We start from the raw sequence: 24068 nt of genomic DNA on the forward strand, positions 1-24068 counted from the left end.
GCAGTTACAGGCCTGTAAGCTGAACTTCATAGAATCGTAGGACTGGAAGGGACCTCAAGAGATCATCTAGTCCAGTCCCGTGCACTCACGGCAGGACTAAGTGTTATCTAGACCAGTAGTTTTCAAACTGCGGGTCGGGACCCAGTACTGGGTGGTGGATTGGAAGGCACTGGGTCGCGGCGGCTCTGGGGCTAGTCCCTACCTGTTCTGACACCACGGTGTGCCCCAGAAGCGGCCAGCAGCAGGTCTGGCTGCTAGGCGGGGGGGACATGGGGCTCCGTGTGCTGCCCAAGCCCCATCTCCACACTCCCATTGACCGGTTCCCAGCCAACGGGAGCTGGGCGGGGGGAGCAGTGCCTGGGGGCAAGAGCCATGCGGAGCCGCTTTCATGCCTCCACCTAGGAGCCAGACCTGCTACTGGCTGCTTCCAGGGCGCAGCGCGGTCCGTGGTGCCAGGACTAGAGGGAAGCCTGCCTTAGCACCACCACTTCACCGCTGATGGGGAGCTGCCCGAACCCTGCGCCCCAATCCTCTGCCCCAGCCCAGAGCCCCTGCCTGCATCCCAAACCCCTCATCCCTGGCCTCACCCCAGAGCCTGCACCCCCAACCCAGAGCCCTGACCCCCTCCTGCATCCCAACCCCCTGCCCCAGCCCTGAGCCCCCCAAACCCGGAGCCCCTCTTATCCCATGACTGCTTACTTTACTTAAGACTCTTTGGTGAGGAACCTTGTCAAAGACTTCCTGAAAGTCCAAATGCACTATATCAATTTGATCCCCCTCCACATGCTTGTTGACCCCCTTAAAGAATTCTAATAGATTGGTGAGGCATGATTTCCCTTTACAAAAACCATGTTGACTCTTCCGCAACAAATCGTATGAATCTATGTTTCAGGTAATTCTGTTCTTTACTGTAGTTTCAACCAATTTGCCTGGTACTGAAGTAATTCTTCCGCTCTACTCCGCACTGATAAGGCCTCAGCTGGAGCATTGTGTCCAGTTCTGGGCACCACATTTCAGGAAAGATGTGGACAAATTGGAGGAAGTCTAGAGAAGAGCAACAAAAATTATTAAAGATCTAGAAAACATGACCCATGAGGGAAGATTGAAAAAATTGGGGTTGTTTAGTCTGGAGAAGAGAAGACTGAGGGGGGACATGATAACAGTTTTCAAGTACATAAAAGGTTGTTATAAGAAGGAAGGACAAAATTTGTTCTCCTTAACGTCTGAGGCTAAGACAAGAAGCAATGGGCTTAAATTGCAACAAGGGAGGTTTAGGTTGGACATTAGGAAAAACTTCCTAACTGTCAAGGTGGTTAAGCACTGGAATAAATTACCTCAGGAGGTTGTCAGGGCTCTGGGCTGCAGGTGCAGGCTCTGGGGAGGGTCTGGGGTTGAAGGGATTGGGGTGTAGGAGGGGGCTCTGGGTTTGCGGGGCTCAGGGGTCTGTACTGGGCCCAGTGCTGTTCAACATATTCATAAATGATCTGGAAAAGGGGGTAAACAGTGTGGTGGCAAAATTTGCAGATGATACAGAACTGCTCAGACAGTTAAATTGAAAGCTGACTGAGAAGTGTTACAAAGGAATCTCACAAAACTGGGCAACAAAATGGCAGATTAAATTCAGTGTTGATAAATGGAAAGTAATGCACATTGGAAAACATCATCCCAACTCTACTTATAACCTGATGGGGTCTAAATTAGCTCTTTCCACCCCGGAAAGAGATCTTGGAGTCATTGTGGGTAGTTCTCTGAAAACATCCACTCAATGTGCAGCGGCAGCCAAAAAAGCGAACAGAATGCTGGGAATCATTAAGAAAGGGATCGATAAGAAGACCGAAAATATCAAGTTGTCTCTCTATAAATCCATCCAGCCTACACGTTGAATACTGTGTGCAGATGTGGCCGCCCCATCTCAAAAAAACATATATTGGACTTGGAAAAGGTTCAGAAAAGGGCAACACAAATGATGAGGGTAATGGAACGGCTGCCATAGGAGGAGAGATTAATAAGACTGGGACTTTTCAGCTTGGAAAAGAGACGGCTAAGGGGGGATCTGATCGAGGACTATAAGATCATGACTGGTGTGGAGACAGTGACTAAGGAAGTGTTATTTACTCCTACTCATAACACAAGAACCAGAGGTCACCCAGTGAAATTAAGAGGCAGCAGATTTAAACAAAGAAAAGGAAGTGTTTCTTCACACCGCTCACAGTCAACCTGTGGAACTCGTTGCTAGGGGATGTCCTGAAGTCAAATGTACAACTATGTTCAAAAAAGAACTAGATCAGTTCCTGGAGAATAGGTCCATCAATGGCTACTAGCCAGTATGGGCAGGGACGCAGCCCTATGCCCTGGGTGTCCTTAAATCGCCAACTGCCAGAAGCTGGGACCAGACAACAGGGAATCACTTGATAATTGCTCTGTTCTCTTCATTCGCTCTGTAGCTCCGGTGCTGTCCGAAGACAGGACCCTGAGCTCGATGCACCACTGGTCTGACCCCATCTGGCCGTTTTTATGTACACAACAGGACACCCCTGCCTGCAGAACTCTACACGTCACACAGGCAGAGTAGACACAGTACACACCAGGGCACATCCATACACAATACATACATCACAAGGTACACACCAGGACAGCTTCCCCCCATGCCCCATAATACAAGTTTACTTTGTGTAGCATCTTCCCAAGACACTTACCTGGGGCCAAGAAGACGGTGTGGAAAATCCAGTCGCAGCCAGGGGAGAGGGTGACTGGGAAGCCTGGGTGAAGACCAAGGTGTATTAGATAGAGGGCCTGGAAGCCCATGGCTGAGCTCAGGCCCCATCCTGCCAGGCACTGCCCACACACAGTGGGAGACAGTCCCTGCCCCCCAGAGCTCACCGTCTAAGGGCTGGTCTCCAGGGAGAATTTTACCGGCAAAGTTACACTACTCGGGTTCTGCCTGGGGGACACATGTCCTGGAGTTACAGGGCCTTGTTCTGGCTTTCGATGCGACAGAAGCTGACCCACGGAGAAGGCTCTGTTAGCCCGGCAGTAGGACTATCTACGCGGGGGCTTACAGCTGTATAACGATTCTGGTGAAATTCCCTAGGTGGATGAGCCCTAGGCAGGCTGCTGGGGAAACTGAGGCACGGCACGGGGCAGTGAAGGAGCAGCCTGCGAGGGGGCTCGCAGGGCACAGGGGTGTAACTGAGCCCAAGCGGCGTGGGAAGGGGAGAACGGAGAGACGCCGCCCGCAGTGTGCCTGGCACGCCCTTGGACCAGCCTCCCTACCTTGGTGAAAGAGCCCCGCCCATGGGACCTCCTCCAGATATGCACAGCTGGGCCGCAGAGCTAGCTGGAGCGTCGAGTTCATGGCCACCGGGGCTCTTAGGTCCCCTTTGTCTCCGTTTCCTCTCCCTTTTCTCGCGTACTGCTCCCCCTTTCTTCTGCTTTGATGGACTCGGGGGCTCTGTCTGCTCTGGGGTTCCCCCGCCAACACGGCTGGAGCTCAGCACCGGAGGGCTCCCCGCCTTCGTGGGGGGGACCCCGGCACTACGGGGGTTTCCACGTCCAGGCGCCTGTCTCCCCGGGCTCTGTCCGGGGGCAGTGGAAATGCAGGCCGCGGAGCCTGGGCTTTCCAGGGCCATGCAGCGGGGCCGGCCGGGGCAGACGGTGCTGATCTTGGCAGGAAGTCAGGCTGGTCCATGCGCCGAGGTATTTATAGCCCGACAGTAACCCCTTTGTGCTGTCCGGCAGACAGGAAAACGCGGCCCCCGGGGAGGGACGGCCACAGAAAGGAGGGTGTTGTGTGCTCCAGCTCCCATGCCAGCCTTGCCCGCCGCATTGCCGAGTCAGCACACCCCCCCCCCCGCCCCGTCTGCCTGCCCTAGAGTGACGGCCCCGGCCTCGGCAGCACCCTGGGGCACTGGGCCAGCTCCTGGGTGCCTGGCAGGGCCTCAGAGCAGGTACCGGATGGGAGCACCGGACACGCTTCCCCCAGCGTGCTCTGCTGCCCTGGCTCAGCGGGGCAGATCTCTACCGGGGGATGGGAACTTGCCAGCCGCAGGCCAATTGGTGCTGCCTGCACGATGGCACCGATTCACCTTCGCACGGGCTACCACGCGGGTACGGGAGAGGAACGCTCGTCGCGTGGAGCAGGGACACCTGGTCTCGGCCCGCTGTGCTTACGGCAGGACGTGGCACGAATTCAGGCCGGTTTTGCAGATATCTTCGTGTGGAAGATGCCCCCCCACCGCATCCTTCCAACCCCCACTCTAAACAGGTTGCTGTTTTGGTTTGGAACGACTTTTCCTTTCCCAGTCTCCGTGGATGTCATTATTTCCAACGTCACCGACGTTCCAGAAGGGTCGCAGTCAAAGGGAAGCGGCTGGCTTTGGTTGTCCCAGGACGTTTCGGTTGCCGAGAAACCGGCCTTGGTTCCGCCTTTCACATCACCAAAACTTCCAGTTTTGTTCAGACCCGAAACTAACTTTGGTTTTCAGTTTTTCAAACTTGCCGCTGCCGTGACCCAGCTGTTGGCGACGCGGCTGGAGCAGTGATGCCGCTCCTCGCAGGGCGGGCTGGCTGCGTTTGCCTGCTGCACGCCCTTCCTCAGCGGATGAAAGCCGGACAGGCATTAACGAGGTCCTGCGGTGGTGTCGTCTCCTACCTTCCCAAGACCCCATGGTGTAGCTCAGCCTTTAACTAGGGAATCCTCACAAGGTGCTCGGGACTGTTAGCTCTGGGGAAATTGAGGCACGGCGCAGCAGAGTGACTTGGTCGGGGAGCAGTGTCAGAGCCCGGGTTACGCTCCAGGAGTTCTTGGCTCCCAGTGCTGCCTCTGAATCCCATTGAACTCCCCCGTCTCAGCTGTACACGGTTCACTGGCTGCAAGCTGTCCCCTTTGGTGGGAGTCAGCCCAGCCCTGCCCCTGGCGTGGGGAAGACAGGCCCTGGGACTTATTCACAGCACCAAAAGTGGCTTTTGCGGCCGCCTGCAGCTCCTGGGTCGCCAGTTCCTGTGGCTAGCCCTCGTCTTACAAACAGGCCCTGCAAGATGCATGAAGGCCGTTCTGGGGCAGCTAAAAGGGAGTGTAGTCGAGTGGTTAGAGCACGGGGTGCCCAGGCCCCGGATTTGCAGTGAGATTGGCAAGCCAAAGCCGGGACCCGTTTGCTAGTAGCAAAGCGCGTTGAGGGCCCGGCACGGAAGGCACTCGGACGCAGCCATGTTTGATCATGACGGTCTGTCCTGTGGGCTCAGTGTTCTCAGGGGCACAGCCCCACTGTCCTCTCCAGGTGCAGGGGCTCAGGGCTTTCTCCAGCTGCTCCTGAGATGGGATTTCTGGCTGGGAGAAGGCTTAGCCCAGCCTGCACGGGACAGCTGGAGGAACAGATGCACTGGGCAGGACGGCACCAAGACCTGCCCTCGGCCCCTGGCCGGGACATGGGGATATTGGAGAAGCTCCTGTTAAAATACCTCCCAGCCGGGCACAGGCTGATCAGCAGTGGGGTGAGCACTAGTGCAGGGGAAAGGACGGGCAGCAGGGTTAATCCGGAGGCCAGCCGCTAGCCGTGAACGCTAGCCAGACAAATCAGCGTCAGCCAGCGCACTGTGGAGCCGGGGTCGGCCGGCAGCACCGGATAGGCGTCAAAAGCTGCGGGGTGGCTAAATGAAGCCATAGAGCAGGTCATCCTCTCGCAGCCCACTCCTGAAACGACCGCGGCCCATGGCTGGAGGAGCTCTGGCTTTAGCTCAAGGGGCAGAGGCCTGCGCCCGGGTTGCTGAAGGTCCCCGGTTCAATCCCTGCTCTGTGTACAATGTTAATTGCCGTGGGGCATTAGTGCTGACAGGCTGCTTGGCAGAGGGGAGGGATCTCAATGGAAAGAGGGGACAGGAGAAAGCACAATCCCCACCAAACCCCTCGCACAGGACAACTCCTCCTACCCCCACCTGGTCCCTTCTCCCCAGAGAGTCCCTCCTCAAATCCCCAGGTCCCCTCCCCCTGGAGATCTGCTCAGCGGCTCACACCAAGTTTGCCTTACATACAGCAGGGCCCCGGGGCGCCGAGGCTGGGCTGGGGACGAAGGTGCTGGCAGTCGGGAGACGGGTGCTGCCCACCGGCCGTGCGTATGGCAGGGCCAGTGTTGCTGCCTCACCCCCAGTGCTGCTGGATACTGGGGGGGGGAGGGCAGGGGGGTGCCCCCGTTCCCTCGCACGGGTCTTGCCTGGGTGGAGCTGACGCTCACTCGAGCTAGCCCAGCCTCTTGTCTCCAGCATGGGAAGGGAGAAAACCACCTTGCCCCACTCGCTTCCCCCACGCCTGCCACCTCGTCTCCTCCTAGGCACGGGCAGGCCCCCCGAACCCTGCCCCTTCACCCTCCTTGTGGGGGCAGGTGTGCCCAGGTTCTAGAGACAGTTTCAGTCTCTGTCTGGGCGGCACCTGGTTTCAGTTGGAGCCTGGGTGGCACCAGGCACCACGGGGCCCTGATCTTGGGTGGGGTCTGGGCAGCGCCTGGCATGACAGGACCCTGATCTCGGGAGGGATCTGGGCAGCGCCTGGCATGACGGGGCCCTGCTCTAAGTCCAGGTTTCTAGGTGCTGCCATAACTGAAGAAAAAGAAGGGCTGCAGGGAGTGAGCGTGGGGAAGGATGAGAAGCCCTGACTGGGGTTCAGGCCAGGAGAAGGAGGGAGGTGAAGGTCCAGGAGGAGAAGGAGGGCAGGAGAGAGGATGGGAGTCAGAGGCTGCCGCTAGGATCTCTGGGTTGAAACAAAGACGCACGTCGGCTGCCCCGAGCGGTTGTGCTGATGTAACGAGGGGAGCAATGTTAACCCGGCGGGTCTGTGTGTGGACGCTCTGCCGACAGTCCAGCCCTGGCACGGGTGGGTCGAGCTTGTTCCCTCGCACTGGAAGCCCTGGGGCCAGGACAAAACACTGGCCACTGGCCCAGTGCCTTGCACGGGATCTCACTGCTGCGACCCCAGCTGGGCACGGGGTGCCAGGCCTCGGTCAGGCCGATGCCCCTGGGGGCTGGTGCTCGCCGGACCTGGGCAGGTTGTACTAGGGCCCTTGGAGCTGAGCTCACGCTGATGGCGTCCCTCCTGTCCCCTTGTGCCCCCAGACGTCTCAGGGAGTCCAGGTGAGGCGCTTCAAGACCCTGAACGAGCTGATCGCTCTCTACCTGCAGCCCAACCAGGGCCTGGTCTGCACCCTGCTCTTCGCTGTCGAGCGGGAGAAGGAGAAGGAGAATGCCGAGGACAGGGACTATTCAGGTATGTCCTGGGAGCTCGGCCCCCGGCCTCCCTGGCTGGGCTGGCCTGCCCCGGAAGCCAGGCTCAGGAGGTGATCTGGGGTGGTAGGAGGCGGGATACCAGGGAAGATGGGCCCATTGATGTCATCCAGGGACTCAGGAGGCAGGATACCAGGGTAGATGAGCCCATTGCTTTGATCCAGGGTCTCGGGAGGCGGGATACCAGGGTAGATGGGCCTGTTGGTCCAATACAGGGGGCTGGGGCAGGGTGATATCGGGTGGTCCTGCTGCCTCCCTCACACTCACAGCCCATCTCACTCCTCCCCTTCACACCATGCAGAGATTAGAGCCAGGGCTGCCTGCTACTGCCTCCAGCCACACCATGTAGGGCCTGTCGCTCTGGGCTCCTGGTGGGTCTGGACCCCAGCAGTTGACCAGCTCGGGACATGGTTGTCTTGCCGTCTGGAGCGGCTCATGGCCATGAGTGCCGACCGCGGGGCAGAGCCCCCGAACCGGCCGTGTGGTCTATAATTCAGTTTTGCCGAGCCAGCACCAAATGTGAACTCCTGGATCGCGGTCACAGCTAGAGCCCTGGGACGCTCCTGGCTGTCTGGCCCCCAGGCACGCTGGCCTCAGGGAGAGCTGGTTCCCGTACACCAACGATGACAAAATATTCAGGTTGCTCCCATCCCAAGAGACGAATTGCGTCCCCCGAGGCAGTCGGTCCCTCCGATCTCTCACCAAACACAACGCTGGTGGCTAGTCCTGTGGCCTTTCTCCGTGGGCAGGAGACGATCCCACCTGACTGGCTAGTTCCAGAGCAAACGTGGATAAAGCAAACCCTTAGCTATTCCCTTGCAGCAGGGGATACAGAAATGATCAGGGAGATTCATGCCAGCAGCAATTCACAAGCATTTCCTGAACCCTGGACACGTCGTTCCAGGGTCAATACCCCTCTGACCCGTACTCACATGCCAGGGAAACAGACGGGTGCCAAGCAATGAATGTGTCCGTGCTCAGCGGAGGCCCAAAGCCTTGGCAAGAGCTAGCCCCTGGTTTGCCAGGGTCACCGTGGATATCAAATCAAGACCCCCCGTCAGGAAGGTGATCGGGCTCCCAGCCCCTCCAGGGCGGGGTGAGCTGGGGATCCCAGTTATTGCAGGCGACGTACGAGGCCCCAACCCCAGCTCTGCCTGTGACCTGGCTTTGCTCCTTCCTTCCAGATGGGGAGGACGAAAAGCCCCCACTGCCGCCACGCTCCGGCTCCACCAGCTTCTCCCCCGCCTGCCTCGGGCCAGCCACGCAGGACGGGGCCATCGAGAGGTAAAGAGCCTCAGTCTACAGAATCACCAGGCGGGGCCCAGAGATCCCGCCACGGCAGGGGCTGCTGGTGCCCCTCACTCCTGACCTGCAGCCCCCCATCTCTGCCCATGCTCCTCACTCCTGATCCACAAACCCCCTTCCCCCCGCTCTGCTCCTTGATCTCCCCAGAGCAGGGAGCCCGTGAGGGCAATGATTTGGTGATTTTGTCCTCCACAAACTAGCCTGAGACCCATCCGGCCCACTCCCTGAGTCATGTCCTGAGCCAGGCTGGGTTTCCTGGGGGGGCTCTCGGACAGTTGGGCTAGTCCGACCCCCTGGCTGGGGAGGTGGCTCCGGGAGGAGCAGGCTGGAATGGTAAGAATCTGTCCCCTCTGACGCTCCCCAGATCCACCCCACTGCCTCTCCCCTTTGCACACCCGCTCCCGCTTTGCTGCACTCACACGCTTGGGCTGTCTTTTCCCCCGCGCACACGCTTGCTAATGCACATACACCTTTGCACACTTGGGCTTACACATGTACGATCACCCTCAATCACACCCGGGAGCCTTTGCCCCCCGTCCATTCCCACTCTCTCCCGGGCGCCCCCACCTCTGGAGTGATGCTCCCCTCCAGACGGGGGGGTCCCATGGAAGTGCTCTCTCCCGGGACCTGCTGTCACCAGAACTCAGCCCTCCCGCTGTGCCCTCCCACGGGCATTCGCTCAGCCCGGGATGCAGCCGGCGTGTCCGGTGCTTGGCCCCCGTTTGCTAACCTTTGTGCTCCCCCTGCAGTGCCACCAACGGCCTCAGCACAGTCTCCCACGAGTACCTGAAAGGCAGCTACACCCTGGACCTGGAGGCTGTCAAAGCCGGGGCCAGCAGCCTGCCCCATCTCAACAAGACCCTGGTCACCTCCTGCAAAAGGCTACACAGGTAAGAGCCTGGCCTGGAGCCTGGCGCCCCCCGGTGGCTCAGGCTGCATCTTAGCTGCTGATCCCCACCTCTCCGGGGCTGCCTCTGCCACGGGGTGCTGGGGGTGGGAGCTACCACTAGGAGGCAGGGCGCTATGGGTATCTCACTGCCCAACAGGGGCTGGCCCCATGGCGCCTGTTCCCTGCTGCATCTGTGGGCCCCTGGATAGCATGGGACAGCCCCCTGTAAAACCCGCGCTGGCCCCGGGTGTGGCTGGCTGTGACTGGCCAGCTTTGCCCATAGGCTGGGGCAGGGGCGCCAGGGAGGTTCCCTGCCCCAGGGCTGGCTGGCTGGCTGATGTCCATCTGCACCTCTGCCTTGCAGCGAGGTGGACAAGGTCCTGTCCGGGCTGGAGATCCTCTCTAAGGTGTTTGACCAGCAGAGTTCGCCTGTGGTCTCCCGGATCCTCCAGCAGGTAAGGTCGAGAGTGGGGCGTAATGGCTGCGGGGTGCCGCAGGGGGCCAATCCCCCACCCCACCGGGACTTAGGATCCCTCCCCCAGCCTTATGGCTGCCCTGCGTCTTCTCGACGCCTGCAGCCCCTCCCCTTGGGCCTTGCTGTGGGGGACCCGCCAGGTGAGGGCCCACCCCTCCCCCTCCCCGATCTGCGGGCTGGACGTGACCCAGGCTGGGTGTCTTTCTCCCCCGTAGCAGCTGAGATGACCCATGAGCTGGGGACCCGCACGTGATAGCAGGCTGAGCTGGGTGGGGCGGGGCTGTGGGGCGCCACCCTGTGGCCATCAGAGCAGCTGCTGCAGCGGGAGACGGCATCCCCTCTCTGGCATGCCCTGAGGGTGGGGGGCGCAGCCCGCCCGTCATCCCCCACACTCTGGGTCTAGACTCAGTCACCCTTCGCCCCTTATGATACCAGCTCGGGGACTGGCGTCCCCTACAGGAGGGTGCCCTGTAGTCCTGGATACATTGGCTGGGCTTGACCATCTCCCCCCAGCATGCTCTGTTCCGGCAGCTGGAGACCTGCCCCCGGGGAGGACCTGGCTCGGAGGACGCTGCGTGTGTCCCCGGGGACCATCAGTGTGGGTGGACAACCCAGAGCGTCTTGCCCCTTCGCTGCCGGCCTGGCTGGCACCAGCTCGCTCTGCAGCTTCCTGTTCCCCACTAGCCTCCCGACAAGCCGAGATGCCCCAAACACGTTGGTTCCCAGAGCCTGAGGGAAAGGAGCTGGGCTGGGGGTCTGGGCACCTGAGTTCTGTCCTCGCTCTGCTGCTGATCAGCGACGTGGCTTGAGGCTCTGTGCCTCAGTTTCCCCCTCTCCAAAAAGGGGACCCGGACCCTGATCCCCCATTTGGGACCCGTTCACATGTAGGGGGATGCAGCGGCATTAAGTCGGGAGAACAAACTGAGCCCTCTTTGTGGGGACAGGGGAGCCCCTCCGGCCTACGCACCCCAATCCCACGCTCCCGCTGCGCGCGGTGGGTCTTGCTGGGGCCGCGAGGCCGCTGTGCCGTCTGAGCGTTCTCTGCTTTGATCCCTTTTGCGGCTGCAGACTGCCGGCCAGACAGGAGAGCAGGAGCTGGAGAGCCTGGTGCTGAAGCTATCTGTCCTGAAGGACTTCCTGTCCAGCATCGAGAAGAAGGTGGGTGAACTGGCCCGGTCCCCAGACACCCGCAGCCCGTGTCAGAACGGGGCTGGGGACGCAAACCCATCCGGTCCGCGTGGGGCTGTATCGGCACAGTGGGGTGGGCCTGGGCTCTGTGGGTGCGTGGTGGTGTCACCCTGCCCTGTGCTTCCCCCAGGCTGAGCTTAGCTTCCTCCTGCTGCTGCTGGATTCGGCTGTGGAGGGGCGAGGGACGGAGCCGTGCAGCTGGACGGAGCTGGGATCCCATGGTCCGAGCACAGGGCTGGGACCAAGGGGCTCTCGGCTCTGCCACTGATTCCCTTGGGGGCCATGGGCAAGTCACATAGCCACCTACCTCCACAGCTGCCTGTCAGCTGTGCGGAGCACCTGCCACTCCCATCGACTTCCCGGGGGACTGATGGTGCCGTGGGTCTGACCCCCACCTTCTCAGTCCTGCCCGGGCCCTCCCAGCCATTGTAGTGATTCGCAGCCCCCGCCAGAGCCAGCCAGCTTTTGCGTGGCAGCGGGGTCTCCCCCTGCTCGTTGAATGCTCTGTCTGGGCCGCGTGTGACCAGGCCGTGTCGATTCTCTCTCCCCGCCAGGCTCTAAAAGCTCTCCAGGACATGAGCTCCACAGCACAGTCTGCCCTGGCCCAGCCCTCCTCCCGCAAAGCCAAGAGCATCCCCGTGCAAACGTTCGAGGTAAAGCCTTCACCCCGTGGCCCCCGCCCCGTGGCCTGGGCCGCCAAAGCTCCCACACCCCGGCCGTGGAACGGTACTCAGCAGGTGCCACTTTGCCCCCGAAACAGACTGAAGAGAGCGTGGGGTTAGGGTTAGCCGAGGGCTCCCGGCCAAATTACAGCTGGGGGCTGTGTTTCTTGGAGAGATCACAGCTAAGGTCTGGGGTTCGGGGGTCTGCTGTGAAATGGAGGCAGTGTTCGGGGACGAATTGGGGCCAACGTTTGGGATTCTGAGGTGAATCGGGGCCGGGTTTGGGATTGTTGTGGGGGAATCGGAGCCAGGGTTTGGGTTCAACTTTGACAGCACCAAAATCTCATAAGAAGGGTTTTGATGGTGTCTAAACCAGACGCTTCTCCCCTCCCAACCCAGAGCCAAAGCCGTGGGGTGGATTTGCATCTGGGGGTTTCAGTCTGAGCGCTCCCTCTCCCCACGACTAGCCAAAGGGGTTCAGATGCAGAGCCCTGGCCTCTGGCCCTCGAGAAGCAAAGCAGAGCCGGTGTTTTTTCCAGAGTCGATCCGAAGCACATGCCGGCTCCTGGGTGATCAGGAACGACACATTTACAGAGCTTCTCCTGGTCCGTAGGGCCGAGGAGCAAACCAAGCAGCTGTTCGACCAAGGAAAATGGTGATAAATCGTGTAGTCAGCTGCTCGACCCCACTTGGGTTCATTATGAAATATACTCAGGATACCAAATAACCAGCGTCAGTCAGGTTTATTGCTCTGACTCCAGAATAACATAGTGCAGGGAAAAGGTTTTCTATGACCCTCGTCTCACATTCACCACACGCAGGAGGTGAGCTCCCAAAGTCACCCCCTTAAAGCCTCTCTTTGTACCCTTCCCATTTACAAGGAAAAGCTACCAGGTGCGTCATTCGAAACCACTGGGCTTTCTGCCTTGGTTTTCAGGACCTTGGTGTGCACCCCTAACCTCTTTGTACTGCATCCCAGGTGCCAAGGGGCGTGAAGGCACCTCTGAGGTCTGTACTAGGGGAGAACAACCCCCGAGCTTGTTCCCTTCCTTCGGGACATTCCAGTGCAGGCCTGGGAGAATAACTCCCTAGCGGGTGCGATGGTAAAATCCTTTTACGTCCTGAGTCTGACAGCTTTCCTACTTGCTCAAGCCAAAATGAACTTCAGTGACTGCAAGGGCTTATGGGATACTTAGCATAAGTGAATGGGGTTGTGTACAACTCATAGACCAATTCAGGCTATGTAATTGCCATAGTATTTGTACTTACTGCATTCTAACATATATATATGGTGTAGATAATACATATTATTAATCTGATAGGCATAGATACTAGCCAGCGTCTGTTAGTCAACACCCATTGGTTGAGATGTTTCAAATTGTATTGGCCCAGTCCTGACAAGGCCCTCGGTGACTGGAACTGAGGGTTGGCCAATCTTTGCCATATGAGTCTCTGAGCTGAACTCCAGCTGCGGAAGAGTCACCAGGGGGTCTAGTGGTTAGTGCACCTGGTTTGCTATCTTGCGCCTCCCAGGCAAGGGGGGTAGAGATGTCTGGCTCCTATCCCTAAGATGGAGGCATCACAGTCTTGGTCGGCATTGGGGCCTTGCTCTCCATTGGGGAGGGAAGGGGGACCTGGGCCCTCCCACTCCACAAGGTCCTGGCCCAGGGCCCTCTTGGGGAGCAACCCCGGTGGAAAACTCCAGGTAGAGGTTCCTCATGTGCCACCCTGGGCCGCTTCCTACGTCTCCTCTCCTTCAGTGTGGGGCATGGCCCTGTGGTCCCAAAAGTCAGGAAGCTAGCAGAGTTCAGAATGGGCAGAGCTCCTCAGGGCTGTCGGCTCTCGAAGGGGGCTGCAGAAGGCGCTCTCTGGGGGCCTGGCCAGTGCTGGGGTCCTGTCTGAGGCTCCACCTTTCATCTGACTTCCAGGAGAAGGCCTTGTCTTCCCTACAGCCGGTTCGCCTTTGCCCCCCCCACACACACCCCTGGGCTTCAGAGCTCCCTTTAACCCGCTCCACCAGCCGGAACGCGCTTTGGCCTGTAACCCCTCCAGGCCCCGTGCAGGGTACGGACACCCCCTTACACCACCCAGAAGATGCTGCCCTTCGAATGGGGGGAGTGCTGTGTTTAGGAGAGCCGGGAGCTGCTGGATATACACAGGGCTGGGGAGTTAGAAAGTGGCAAACCCTGGAGCCGCTTCTCCCCAGCCTGGCTCCCCGCCTGTCATCTCGGGCAGTCTCTCTTGCCAGGGATAGCAGGTAGAAGACTAGTCACGGGGCCAAATTCCTCCCCAGCGTAGCTCCATTGACCTCAGTGGTGTTAGGGCTGGCCCGAGCAGTGCCAAGCGTGTCATCCACGTGCGGCCGTCTCTCTGCCCCAGGTGAAGCTGGACATCACCTTGGGGGACCTCACCAAGATCGGGAAGTCGCAGAAGTTCACGCTGAGCGTGGACGTGGAGGGCGGGAAGCTGGTGGTGCTCAAGAAGCAGAAGGACTCCCAGGAGGACTGGAACACGTTCACCCATGACAAGAGTAAGAGCCAAGAGCCCCCGCGGGGTGCTGCGCCCGGCCCGTATTCCCCGTGCACTCAGGGACCAACTGCAGCCCTCTGGGCGCTGCTGTTACCCCACACCTCATGGTTTCTGTGGGGTGTTCAGTGGGCTGGGGCTGCCCTGTAGCATGCGGAGATCTAAAATGATTAGAGCTGGCCCCAAAACTGCGTCACTCAGGAACTGATTGCTCACCCGCGATGCCTCCTAGCTGCATGATACCATGTGTGCCAATCACACCACGCCCATCCCTACAGCCTTGGGATCCCCGTAGTCAGACCCTGGGGTCTTCCATCTCCTACTGCCTCTGCAGAGCTCGGGCTCTCTCCTCGGGCGGTGGGAGAGGAACGGGGCTGACCCTTCACAGGTCACGCCTGCTCTGATTTTCCATGCCGCTTTCCAGTCCGACAGCTGATCAAGTCCCAGCGGGTGCAAAATAAGCTGGGGATCGTCTTCGAGAAGGAGAAGGATAAAACTCAGCGGAAAGATTTCGTCTTCGTCAGTGCCAGGGTGAGTCATGGGTCTATTATTACTGTGTCTGGTGAGGTCCTGCCCACGCAGCTCTGAGGCCGCAGGATGGAAGGCAGTGTGGCTAAATTAAAGCATTCGAGCCCGGTTCCATTCCGGAAAGAAAGGACATTTAAAAAAAAAAAGCCCTGTCTTGGGAGATCTTCCCAGGACAGCTGACTGCAGTGACAACCGGAGGTCTTCATTCCTGCAAAGCTAGCCCGGCCCTGGGAGGGGGATGGGGCTTCTCTTCCTCATGCATCATCAACAAGGCTGTTTGCAGAATGGCAATTGCAGAGACCCCAGGGGCCTGGCCACCCCGAGGGTCACTGAGGGCATGATTAAAAGGGGTTGCATGGGTGTCTTCCAGGGCATGATTTCCTAGAAAATCTTAACTTCTAGTGATGATATAGGAGAAGTAAAGGACCCAGCTTAATTCAAATTCCAAGATGGGTCTGTGGACTGAACAGAGGCCCAGCAAGTGAATAGGAGTACGAAGCTGCTGCCTTTAAAACCGAGGCCACAACCACACATGACTGTTAATCATGCCCTGGCACCAGATTCCCCCCTGTAACTGGTTATGGAATTTTTCACTTCCTGTCCCCTAAACAGCTGCATAGTGTTGCTGTGCCCCGTTAAACAGCAACCACATTCCACTCCAGAGGTGGCTGCATTTCAGTGGTGGGTGAACTATTGTATAGTCCTTACCTGTCCGAGCTGGCTGACGAGTGGGTGGCCAGGACCAGGGATTGTACCTGGGTCTCCTGTCCACAGCCCATCTCTTCCTGCTGCCTAACCTGCCTCCTTTGCCTGCCTTTCCTCCAGAAGCGGGAGGCATTCTGCCAGCTGCTGCAGCTGATGAAAAACAAACATTCCAAGCAGGACGAGCCCGACATGATCTCCGTCTTCATTGGCACGTGGAACATGGGTCAGTGCCACGGGGCACCTGGGGCAGGGCTTTTCGGGACGGAGTAGGGAACATGGGCAAGGGTGATGTGGCGCACTCACACAATGCCCTGCGGGAGTCCCCCTCAGCCCAGGGAGCATGGCCCAGGGTCACAGAACATATCCAGCCCCACTAAACACCTCCCACCTGGATGCCTTGAAGTCTGTGATCCCACCTCCGAGCCACATACCCTACCCACCTCTCCTCCAGCCCCCCTGCTGACAGGACATAAGGGATCACAGTCTGTCTTAAATAGGAAGCAGTTGTTTAAACAAAACAGCTGCCAGCTCAAGCACTAACAAACAGGCTTCCACCCACCTCGCATTCCACTTTTGTCTGCCTTGTTCACCAGGGCCCACACCTGTCTGGAACGCCATGCAATACACAGTGCCATCTAGTGGCTGAATAACTTGCAGCAAGTGACATATTATTAGTCTCTTATGCTCAGATACATTTGTTGGTCTCTAAGGTGCCACAAGGACTCCTGGTTTTTTTTGCGGATACAGACTAACCCGGCTGCTACTCTGAAACCTGTCATTATTAATACAGTAACTCCTCGCTTAAGGTCGTCCCGGTTAAGGTTGTTACGTTGCGGATCAATTCGGGAACATGCTCGTTTAAAGTTGTGCAATGCTCCCTTCTAAGGTGGTTCGGCAGCCACCTGCTTTGTCCCCTGCTTGCAGGAAGAGCAGCCCGGTGGAGCGAGCTGGTGGGGGCTTGGCACTAGGGTGGGCCGGCAGCCCCCCATCCACTCCCCCTATCAGCTCCCCTAATTTCCCTGTGCAGCAGCCTCCCAGCAGGTAGCAATTGCTGGCAGTTCAGCTGTCCCTCCCCCCACTGCCATGTGCTGCTCCTGCCCTCTGCCTTGGAGCTGCTCCCCGAGCCTCCTGCTTGCTGTGTGGGGGGGAAGAGAGGGGCTAATGTCAGGGTGTCTCCCTCCACCCTGCTCCTGCACCCCGCTTACCCCACCTCCCATAGAGCAGGGGGGACACAGGACAGTCCTGGAGGCAGCAGCTGAGGTGGGTCTCAGCTTGCTGATCTAATTAACAAGACAGCATACTTAAGACAGGGATCAGCATACTTAAAGAGGAAATGCACATCTCTCTCTCTCTCACACACACACACACACACACACAGACACAGAGTGTGTGTGTCTGTCTCTGTCTGCTGTGCTGTCTCCCCTCCCTCCATTCCTTCTGCCTTGCAAAGTGTGAGGCTCCATTAACAACAATGAGTTAACCCTTGAGGGCTAGTTCATCATTTAGCAGCAAGGCATTCCCTGGGAAATATCCCACCCTCTGACTCCACCACCTCTACCAAGCTTCACCATCATCATCGCTGTGTACCAGTATTAAATTGTTTGTTTAAAACTTATACTCTCTCTGTGTGTGTATATATATAATATAATATAATATAGTCTTTTGTCTGGTGAAAAAAATTTCCCTAGAACCTAACCCCCCCCTCCCCATTTACATTAATTCTTATGGGGAAATTGGATTCTCTTAACATCGTTTTGCTTAAAGTCGCATTTTTCAGGAATATAACTACAACGTTAAATGAGAAGTTCCTGTACAGAAACTCCTCGCTTAACGTTGTCGTTATGTTCCTGAAAAATGCTACTTTAAGTGAAACGATGTTAAGCGAATCCCATTTCCCCATAAGAATGAATGTAAATGGGGGGGTTAGGTTCCAGGGAAATTTTTTTCGCCAGACAAAAGACATGATATACATATACAGTATAAGTTTTAAATAATTTTAAACAAACTGTTTAATACTGTATTCACCAATGATGATTGTGAAGCTTGGCTGAGGTGGGGTGTAGTGGGGTCAGGGTGCAGGGGCTTGCTCCATTCCGCCCGCCTGGCACTCCTGCCAGGGAGTGGGGTCGGGGGCTTGCCCGCTCCCCGGCTGGAATGCTGGGCGGGTGGAGTGGGATAAGCCCCAACGCCCCAACCCCACTCCCTGGCAGGAGCCCAGGCGGGCGGAATGGAGCAAGCCCCCGCGCCCCGACCCCACTCCCCGGCAGGAGCACCAGATGGGTGGAACAGGGCAAGCCCCCGCACCCCGACCCCGCTCCCAGCAGGAGCACCAGGTGGGCAGAATGGAGCAAGCTCCCACGCCCAGACCCCGCTCCCCGGCAGGAGCACCAGGTGGGTGGAACAGGGCAAGCCCCCACACCCGACCCCGCTCCCCGGCAGGAGCGCCAGGTGGGTGGAACAGGGCAAGCCCCCACACCCGACCCCGCTCCCCGGCAGGAGCGCCAGGTGGGCAGAATGGAGCAAGCTCCCACGCCCAGACCCCACTCCCCGGCAGGAGCACCAGGTGGGTAGAACAGGGCAAGCCCCCGCACCCCAACCCCACTCCCCGGCAGGAGCGCCAGGGGGCGGAATGGAGCAAGTCCCCACGCCCCGACCCCGCTCCCCGGCAGGAGCGCCAGGCGGGCGGGCGGAATGGGACGAGCCAAACAACCTTATAACGGAACGTTGCGTAACTTTAAGCAAGTATGTTCTCTAATAGATCAGCAACCTAATAAAGGAACAATGTTAACTGGGATGAATTTAAGTGAGGAGTTACTGTATAGCTACCCTAAATTAGTCTTTTCCGTACCAGGTTCCCCTCCTATTTTAGCGACATGGGCAAGGCAGGATGGCTGCCGCCTCCTGACACCTGTTCGCAACCCCCTGAGAACTCTGTGCACTTGCGTGGGCATTGTGTGCAGTGGGCATCACTGCAGTATCAGCACCTCACGAGCTTTGATGTGTTTATCCTCACGCACTCCTGTGAGGCGGGGCCCGACTGCACAGAGGGGAAACTGAGGCACGGAGCAGCTAAACGACGGGCCCAAGGAAACCACAGGGAGTCTGTTGCAGAGCAGGGAACTAAACTCCGGTCTCTGACGTCCCAGGCTGGTGGCCCAACCATGGGCCCATCGTCCTGGGACTGAGCCGTGTGACCTCATCCGTGACTGCGGCTCTCTTGGGTCATGCCCTCTCCCACAGGCAGCGTGCCTTCCCCCAAGAGCATCACGTCCTGGTTTACGTCGAAAGGCCTGGGGAAGACCCTGGACGAGATGACGGTCACCATCCCCCATGACATCTACGTCTTTGGCACCCAGGAGAACTCGATGGGGGACAAGGAGTGGGTCGACTTCCTCCGGGGCATGCTGAAGGAGTTCACGGAGATAGAGTACCGCCCGGTAAGAGCCCCAGCGCCGGGGCAGGGCCTGAGGAGACGGCCTGGGACCCAGGGCTCTGCAGTTCTACACAGCCGCACAGTGGGCCACCCGCGTCTTGAGGGGAGGCTCCTGGAGACGACAGCTTCCCCGCATGCCATGCTCCGGCTGCGCCGCTCGGCTCAAGAGGGAGCCTTGCCTGCTGGGACGCTGTCGTCTCCAGGGGCTGACCCGCCGTATTGAGAGTCAGGATGTCTGCAACCCCCTCTGGTTGAGGGTCAGCCGTTAGACTCCCCGGCCTCCAGCCTCCAAATCCAGGTGGATCCCAGGCTGTGGATGGCCGCGGGATAGCGGAAGGGCTTGGGGAGACAGACGGTTGCTGGGGTGGCCGTCCTCCCGAATCCTCAGCATTGCTGGAGTTGCCATTTTCACCTGGAAGAGTGGATGGGGGAGGGTGTCGGGACCGGGTGTGAAAGCCTGTGGCCACGGGCGGCAGGTATAATAGGCCGGGGGAGGCTAAGGCTCCCCAGACGGGATGTGGTGCACCTCCCTTTGGAGCACCGCCTGCTGCTGAAAGGGCATCTGGGCAGTAGCCCCCACCCCACGCTCTGCCCTGAGGCCCTGCTCCCTCGTCCCTCTCTTACCCCGTGCGCCCCCCCCGCCCCGCTGCTCCTCTTCCCATCTCCACTCCGCCCCTTCCCCCGTGCGCCCGTCCCTGCCCCGCTCGCGCTTCTCCGCCCCTGAGAGGCAGAGAGGTGTGGGCAGGGGGGCCCTCAGGGGAGGGGGTGGGGAGAGGCCCGGTGGGGTGGCTCCTTGGGGGAGGGGGTGGAGAGGTGCAGGTGGGGAGCCCCTCGGGGGAGGGGGTGGAGAGAGGTGCAGGCAGGGGGGCTCCTTTGGGGAGGGAGCGGAGAGAGGCACGGGCAGGGGGGCCCTCGAGGGAGGGGGGCCGAGTGGAAACTGGGCCTGGGGCGGAGTGGGGGTGGAGCGTCAGCGTGGCCTCGGGGGGGGGGGCAACGCCGAGTGGGGGCAGGCGTCAGGGCAGGGCCACGGTCCGGGCCCCCCACACTTCGAGGGAGCTTCCAGCACTCAGGCCCAGCCTCCCGCGGGGAGTCACGCACTGCCCATGCCTGCGGCCACAGGTCTCTGAGCCCTTTAACCTCCTGAGGTGGACACGTCAGGCTTTTGGAGTGAGGGGTCTCAGCTGCGGTGTCTTTGGCCAGCGTTTCCCAGCCGCGCCCTAGCATTTGGGGCGTTGCGCACTGGCGTCTGTACTCCCCCCCAGAGGTGGAAGCATTATTCATGCATGTGTGAGAATTCAGTGGGAGGGGGAATTCAGTGCCGCTTGCTTGCTTTGGGATCCTTTAGCACCCGCAGAGCTGCATGAAGCACAAGGCGTTACATTTAACAGGGCTTTTATCCCTTTCCTGCAGTCATGGTCAATTCAGGAAGAGTCCCAGGTTTAGGGACTGCTCCGTGAAAATGTCCTGACCGCTGAGGGGCCCCGAGCACCTGCAGCTGTGCCCACCGGGCGCTGTAACCCCACCCTGGCCTGGTGCAGAAGCAGTGAGCCCATGCTGCCCTCACCTGGCCAGTGGCGGCTCCTGGGTCCCGCCAGCTGGGCCGGGCCTGTCTCCGCTCCGAGCCGGCGGTTTTCCCTGTTCCTCCGTCATGATGGAGGGGTGGCTAGGCCAAACCTGAGCGCTGCTGTGATCCCACGCGCCTGGTCACCACGCTCGGAGCAGGGAGCTGGGCCCAGCCCCGAGGCACAGGAGCCCCTGCTGCGGGGAGAGAAGCCTCCTGTAAACATCTGGGTTGTGCCTTGGTGGTTCAAAAATGTCCTTGTTGGAACAGGGAAGGGGAGGAGCAGCAGCTATCGGACATGTCTGCCCCGGGGACAGATTGGACTACAATTCCTGGCAGCCACCCTGGCGGCTTTCAACCTCACCAAACTTCATTTAAACCTTGGTTTGCAAACACTGAGCCACAGGGAGTCTCTGCAGGCACTCCCGGGCATCTCGGTGGGTTTGTTCTCATTGCTGCACGCCTGGTTCTTGCTGCAGGTGGGGTTTCAGGGGCGGTGACCTTAGGGCAGCTGCTGCCTCCGAGCCAGGCTCCGGCGCCCCCACCAGGAGAGTGGAGGTGTAACGTTGTCTTGTTGGCCCCCTGCCAGATCGCGATGCAGGCTTTGTGGAACATTAAGATTGCCGTCCTGGTGAGACCGGAGCACGAGAACCGGATCAGCCACGTCAGCACCTCGAGTGTGAAGACCGGGATCGCCAACACGCTAGGTAGGGGCCGATCTAGGCGCTGTGGGGGCTAGACTAGGTACCTGGGACAGACAGACTCAGCCCTCTGCACTCACCTTTAGCATAGCTGGCTAGGAGTGACTGAGGGTGCACCCTGGTATCTACGTTTTTCCCGATAGGGCCTTTCTATGCAAGTGGTAGATTCCTATGGTCTTGGAGTAGCAGGTCGCAGTTCTAGTCCCAGTTCTTTGCAACGTGTCTGTATGTTCTGGCCGCACAAGCTCCAGTGGGGCTGCCATCCAAAATTAGCATTTTCTGATTCTGGGGGTGGGGGTTAGAGCTGGGGTTTGAGACTGGGACTGAAGCTTGGGTGGTGGAAGAGGGGACTGGATGGCTCAGAGGATTGGGATACTGTGCAGGGCCTTTCAGATGCAGTTGGCCATCCTGATCTGGTCTGGGTCACTAGTCGTTACTGTCTGTGCCTCTTCACTGGCCTTTGTGAAGCGCCTTGGTGGGTCTCACACCAGTTCCGGAGAGGTCAATGGCCAAATGGGCCTGGAGACTGAATTTCTCTTCCTCCCCTCCAGCACAGGGTTGGGGCAAGTTAGCACCAAGATGAGTTGATTTAAATCATCAATTGTAATGGTGAGCTAAATCAGCAAGCCGGAAACCATAATTTAAATCACTGATTTTAATCATATTTTGCATTGGTACTTTTTAGTTACTTCCCTAAAGAAAGGTTGAGTCTCGTTGGCTGGCAAACATTAAAATGTGTTGACTGCAGCAAAATCTAGCCTTTACCCTAAATGTGGTTCATCTTTTTGCTAGGCAAGAGGATATACTGCATCTATACCCATTGATTTAAGCACTATAGAGCTTGACTTACATTTATTCAGATTCTTAATTTTTACCTTTTTCATTGTGTTAGAAAATGGTAAATGACACATTTCTTATTGAAATAATGGATTTTTTACTTGTGATATGTGCCAAGCTCTATTTGGATGGAAATCCAAATTCAATTTAAAATGCACAAAAACCCCTTTTTACATTAAATAAAATGACCATAAATGGGCTGGAGATATCAGGAAAAATAGTTCATCAAAACATGTTTTGCCTTTAAAACTAAGTGACGTATTACCCACAAGAAGTATGAGCTGTAGTTAGTGAATTTAGCTGATTGTGTCTGGTCACCATGTCCTTCAAGATTTTAGAGCTAGTAGATTTCATCCTCTCACGCCTTGTTTTTATTCATAGAATGAGGGAGGAAACCACGCTTTCCTGCTTTTTCAGCTCCCAGTTGATAGCTTAACTTTGAATGAACTAGTCATTGAACTGAACAAGTTGAATAAACTGAAATGAAAACAATGTTCTCGTTGCAGCTGTAGAAGAGGCTACCGGTGTCAAAAGCTGGTTTAGCCCTTCAACAAGCTCTGGGCCCAGGTGCTTAGCCGGTGATTTTCAGTGCTTTGACTGTCTTGCAAACATGTACTTCTTAATATTACTTTCTGTAGTTAATTTAAATGATTTTAATAGATTATAACAAATTAAGGCCTTAACATAGGTAGTTAATTTTCATTTGAATGTTAAATTGGTTTCTCTTTTAAAAGTATACCTGTATTTAATTTAAATTTTAAATGCCAGGTTTTTTATTAATTTATTTTTAAATCAAAGATGTTTTTTTATCCACCCTGGTTGGCTCAGACGTTCCCTCTGCTCTGGCTTGAGAGGAGCCCTGGCCTGGCACCACCCTCCAGCACAAGGGCACAGACTGTTCTGTGATGCCACAATCCTTTCGCTCGGAAGGCCCTAGGTATTTGCCCTGCTTTAAAATGACCCCAGGGCCTGCCTCTCTGCATCTGCTTCTCCTCCCTTGGCTGGGTTCAGGGCTGGCTCTGCCACCTAAGGCAGTGTAGATGGTGCCCCAGGGCAGCTGAACGGTAATGCGGGCAGCACCTGGATCCTGGCGGAAGGGGTTCGCGGGGTCAGTTACAGCTGGAAAGAGGCTGGGTCTGACTATCCCAGGGGGAGGTTTAGATTGGATATGGGGGAGGTTTAGATTGGATATTAGGAAAAACTTTTTCACTAAGAGGGTGGTGAAACACTGGAATGCGTTGCCTAGGGAGGTGGTAGAATCTCCTTCCTTAGAGGTTTTTAAGGTCAGGCTTGACAAAGCCCTGGCTGGGATTATTTAACTGGGAATTGGTCCTGCTTTGAGCAGGGGGTTGGACTAGATGACCTTCTGGGGTCCCTTCCAACCCTGATATTCTATGATTCTATGATCCCCAAGGCCAGGGAAGGCTAGGATCCAGGGATCTGGTGCAGCTCTTAGCCAGCGGGGACTCTCTCCTCCCCCTACCCATCCTAATGGCTTTGTGTTTTTTCTGCTCACTCCAAGCTGCCGGTGCCGGCTTCGGCTGCTGTGCCATGGGCCATCAGTGCCCAGAGTGGGCCTGGGAACTGAGCCCCGGCCCGGCCTGAGTGGGGCTCACCCCCTCCCCTTCTTTGTTTTGCAGGCAATAAAGGGGCTGTGGGAGTTTCCTTCATGTTCAATGGCACCTCTTTCGGCTTCGTGAATTGCCACCTGACCTCAGGCAACGAGAAGACGGCCAGGTGAGTGCGGGGTGCAGGGCAGGGCAGCCCCTTGCAGAGCGGGAGCCCGTCACCTAGCTCTGAGCTGGGGGGACGGGCCCACTGGTCCCCCCACCTGAGCGGGGAGCTGCTGATAGCTCCTGTCGCTGGCCGTGGGCAGCACGCGAACATGGCCACTGGCTCTGGACAGGAGACTCTTTGGTCTCCATGGAGAGGCACCACCCTCGCGCACTCCTGCTCGCTTACAGACGTGGCGCTGGGGACGCTCGCACC

At 57.8% G+C, this 24068-nt stretch overlaps 1 protein-coding gene across 2 annotated transcripts in view; it reads left to right on the plus strand.

Moving 5' to 3' along the window:
• Nucleotides 1–24068, plus strand: part of INPPL1 (inositol polyphosphate phosphatase like 1) — a 74498-nt gene that overhangs the window by 30209 nt on the left and 20221 nt on the right. For both annotated transcript variants that reach the window (XR_012157509.2, XM_073333644.2), the window contains exons 3-14: nucleotides 7102–7252; nucleotides 8454–8553; nucleotides 9324–9464; nucleotides 9828–9918; nucleotides 11007–11096; nucleotides 11681–11779; nucleotides 14168–14318; nucleotides 14739–14845; nucleotides 15668–15770; nucleotides 18788–18984; nucleotides 21131–21248; nucleotides 23720–23816. Coding sequence is in view for 1 of the 2 variants with exons in the window: in XM_073333644.2 (XP_073189745.1) it covers nucleotides 7102–7252; nucleotides 8454–8553; nucleotides 9324–9464; nucleotides 9828–9918; nucleotides 11007–11096; nucleotides 11681–11779; nucleotides 14168–14318; nucleotides 14739–14845; nucleotides 15668–15770; nucleotides 18788–18984; nucleotides 21131–21248; nucleotides 23720–23816 (1445 nt within the window). In the remaining variant the exon portion in view is untranslated. The remainder of the gene's footprint in view (nucleotides 1–7101; nucleotides 7253–8453; nucleotides 8554–9323; nucleotides 9465–9827; nucleotides 9919–11006; nucleotides 11097–11680; nucleotides 11780–14167; nucleotides 14319–14738; nucleotides 14846–15667; nucleotides 15771–18787; nucleotides 18985–21130; nucleotides 21249–23719; nucleotides 23817–24068) is intronic.

Source organism: Lepidochelys kempii, chromosome 1, assembly GCF_965140285.1.
Source record: "Lepidochelys kempii isolate rLepKem1 chromosome 1, rLepKem1.hap1, whole genome shotgun sequence".
Classification (NCBI taxonomy): domain Eukaryota; kingdom Metazoa; phylum Chordata; order Testudines; family Cheloniidae; genus Lepidochelys; species Lepidochelys kempii.